At 38.8% G+C, this 3,278-nt stretch overlaps 1 protein-coding gene across 2 annotated transcripts in view; it reads left to right on the top strand.

The window, feature by feature from the left end:
* LOC106878350 (acidic mammalian chitinase) overlaps positions 1-3,278 on the top strand; it is a 69,994-nt gene that overhangs the window by 23,518 nt on the left and 43,198 nt on the right. The window contains exon 1 of one of the 2 annotated variants that reach the window (XM_052969766.1): positions 1,243-1,391. The exons of the other annotated variant lie outside the window; for it this stretch is intronic. Coding sequence (XP_052825726.1) covers positions 1,376-1,391 — 16 coding nt within the window. The 5' untranslated portion in view covers positions 1,243-1,375. Of the gene's footprint in view, positions 1-1,242; positions 1,392-3,278 lie in introns of those variants that run through there. 2 annotated transcript variants of the gene reach the window in all.

Below are 3,278 nucleotides of genomic sequence, written 5' to 3'. Positions count from 1 at the left end.
GTGGGGAATTTCCGAGGCTTTCACCTCACTCCACCGCGTTTTTCGAACCCCAAAAATGGTTTTGCAGCATATTAGGAGGTGACAGGAATTCATTAAAAAAAACAAATTTCAATATTTCCGGGACAGGGGAGGTCCCCCCCCCCATTTTTCCGAACCTAAATAAGGGATTTGCAGCATATTAGGAGGTCAGGGTACTTGATTCCACGCAAAAAATCCCCACCTTTTTTTTTTTAATTAGTGAACATCGTGCAGGTGTTACTCAAAAAATTTACCCGGAATTGGTCAGCCGGGGGCTATGGTAAAAGACACTTACCCAAGCAGCTGTGCAGCGGGACTGAAGTTAATACCATGTGGTTGCAAAGCGAACATGTTACCTACATAGTCAAGCCTGCGCCAATGTAAAATATATGCGTGTGTATGTGCATATATATATATATATATATATATATATACGTATATATATTCTTCTCTCTCTCACTATATATATATATATTTATATATATGTATGTGTGTGTGTGTGTGTGTGTGTGTGTGTGTAAAGGCAAGTGGATAAGTGGGTAGAGTATTCGGCTCAAGATCCTAAAGTCGTGAGTTCAATACCTCGCGTCGTGTCCTTGAGCAAAACATTTTATTTCACATTTCCTAATGTGGAAAAAAAAAATGAGTATTCAAAGGGTAGTGGAATATCCCCGAGAACTACGTTAAGGTACGCGTGTCTATGGAATATTAAGCCACTTGCACGCTAATTTCACGAGTAGACTGTTCCGTTGATCGGATCAACTGGAACCATCATCGTCATAATCGACAGAGTGCCAGGATGTATATATATGTGTGTGTGTATGAATCCCTTCTTATAGTGGTACGTGTTAATGTGTCAACCGTTTGTTGTGTCTGGCTCATTATTTATACAAAGTATCTAAGTTATTTGCTTGTCTATCCATCCGTCTACCTACTTAGTTACCTACCTACCTCATAACCTCTTTCTCATGCCCTTTCTTTTATCTCTATCTATTTGCCTATTTATTTAATCTATTTTTCTCCAACCTCACCCATGTTTCTTTGACTCTTACTCTCACACTTTCTTTATCTCTTACTCTCACTCTTTCTTTCTCTCTATCGATGCCCAATTCAGTATTTCTCTTTCACGCCTTTCTGCTTTCTCTTCTCTCCCCTTCTCCCCCTCTCTCTCATTCTCTTCCTTCACTCTCTTCACACTTTCTTCTTCTATTCTTTCTTGTCTACGCTTTCTTTCTTTCTATCAGATTCAACTCTTTTTCCCTTCCAGGCGTGAAGTGTGCATCGCTTCTCTGTATTTCCACAGACGGACGTTACTTCTCTTCACTTGGAATCTTTCCACCCTTTTCTCACACAGACGATGTCATCTTCTCAAGGTAGGACCATACAGGGACCTAGAAAAAAAAACTAAAAGGCAAAAAACAAAACAATGATAAAGAAACACCCAGTTTTTTTACACGTACATAATCAGATATTGACAGCTCTCTATCTATCTATCTATCCACAAATATAAATTACACACACACACACACAAATATAAATTATAGATATAGAAATACAAAATACACGCATTCACATAAATATGCAAACATACAAATTGTAGATACTAACATGCCAGTTACACTCGCATGCACTCACATACATACAAATTATAAACTCGCGCAAACACGCAAATATATTTGTGATGACTGCTCCAGCATGGTCATATCCCACCGGTTGAATCTAGGAAAAGTGTGCATAACACACACACACACGCACACGCACACATATAAACACACATGTACTACTGAACACTTCTTTGGTTGTCATTTAATTGTCAATTCTTGTTGCTTTCATTTCAAATTCTTAAGGTTTCTTAAGTAGCCAGACTGGTTTAGTTTGCACGGGTGTTCTTGTTTGTATGGACAGTGGTGGTCGTGGCGGTATTGTTGTTTGTGGTGTAGTATTGACGGTCGTATAGCTTATTTAGTAACGCTGTTGTTATTCAGCGAGCTCCACATATTTGAACATACATACGGTCGATGTTGTCTCAGCCTCAATCTCCCCATTATTTCGTAAATCTCCGACAACATTTTCTATGTTCTCCGTTTTCATTCAGTCAATAAGGTATAGTGATATGAGGGACTTTGACTGCTATTTCTAACAGACTGCGAGACAGCGTGTAGAGATAATCCTCTAGTGGTAGTGTTCAGTTGTTTCGAGTTGTGTTGCTAGTTATGTAAGTTTTAATTATGGGTAATGGTGTTATTAATGTGTTGTTAGCGGGAGTTGTTGGTGGCTCTGAGAGTTTTGATGTTGCGGGTTGTGTTCTTGCTACTGTTGTAAGTGGTGGGTGAGTTGTGGTGGTGGCAGCGACGTTATGATATTTGCGCGATGGGTTGGTCGAGATGACCCGAGAGGATTTCAGACAGTGTTGTTGTTGGCCTTTGGGGGGACTTTATAAGTCAGACAACTATGTTAACAACAATAGAGACAACAACAGTTACACAACGATAGAAGCAATAACCAACATCAACTAAACAAATTAACATAGCAAAAGAAAAAGGCATCGCCGACAAACTACAACATCGACAAACGTCACACCAAATCGATGCAGCAAGAAAGAGGTGTGGGGTACACAACCATAACAGCAGCTACAACAAATAATATTACAGACACGACGCCGACACACAAACAAAAGGGACACTCACCACAAAATCGATGCAATAGGGGAAGATGAATTGCAGCAATACCAGGGATACGGACACAAAACAACGGTAACACACGACTCAAACAACACAGCAGCTACCACCAACAACATAACATGTCACGCCGCTAAATCCACACATCGCTTGGATGAAATAAGATAAATAAATGAAAGAATAGTTGGACACACACACACACACACACAAATACACAGTCATACACAGCACACAGTTGTTGTTTGTATTTATGTCCCCGATAGCGGTTTCCTAAATGGATATTAATAGAATAAGTAGTGGAGTCGATATAATCGATTAAAAAAATCTTAAAGAGATTGCTCCAGCATGGTCGTAGTCCAGTAAAGGAAACCGACAAAAGAAGGAACTAGGTGAATTAGATAAATAAACTAAATGGAAACCACGTTTTAATTTACTATAATAAAAAAGAACGAATGAATGTTACGCTAAAACGTTAAAGAAATGTGAAAGTTAAAAACAACTCTCTCTTCCTCTCTGTCTGTCTGTCTGTCTGTCTGTCTCTCTTTCTCTCTATATATGTATGTATATATATATATATATATA

The sequence above is a fragment of the Octopus bimaculoides genome, chromosome 7, assembly GCF_001194135.2.
Source record: "Octopus bimaculoides isolate UCB-OBI-ISO-001 chromosome 7, ASM119413v2, whole genome shotgun sequence".
NCBI lineage: Eukaryota > Metazoa > Mollusca > Cephalopoda > Octopoda > Octopodidae > Octopus > Octopus bimaculoides.
Note: the sequence above shows the minus strand (reverse complement) of the source record. Positions and strands in the feature narration are given on the sequence as shown.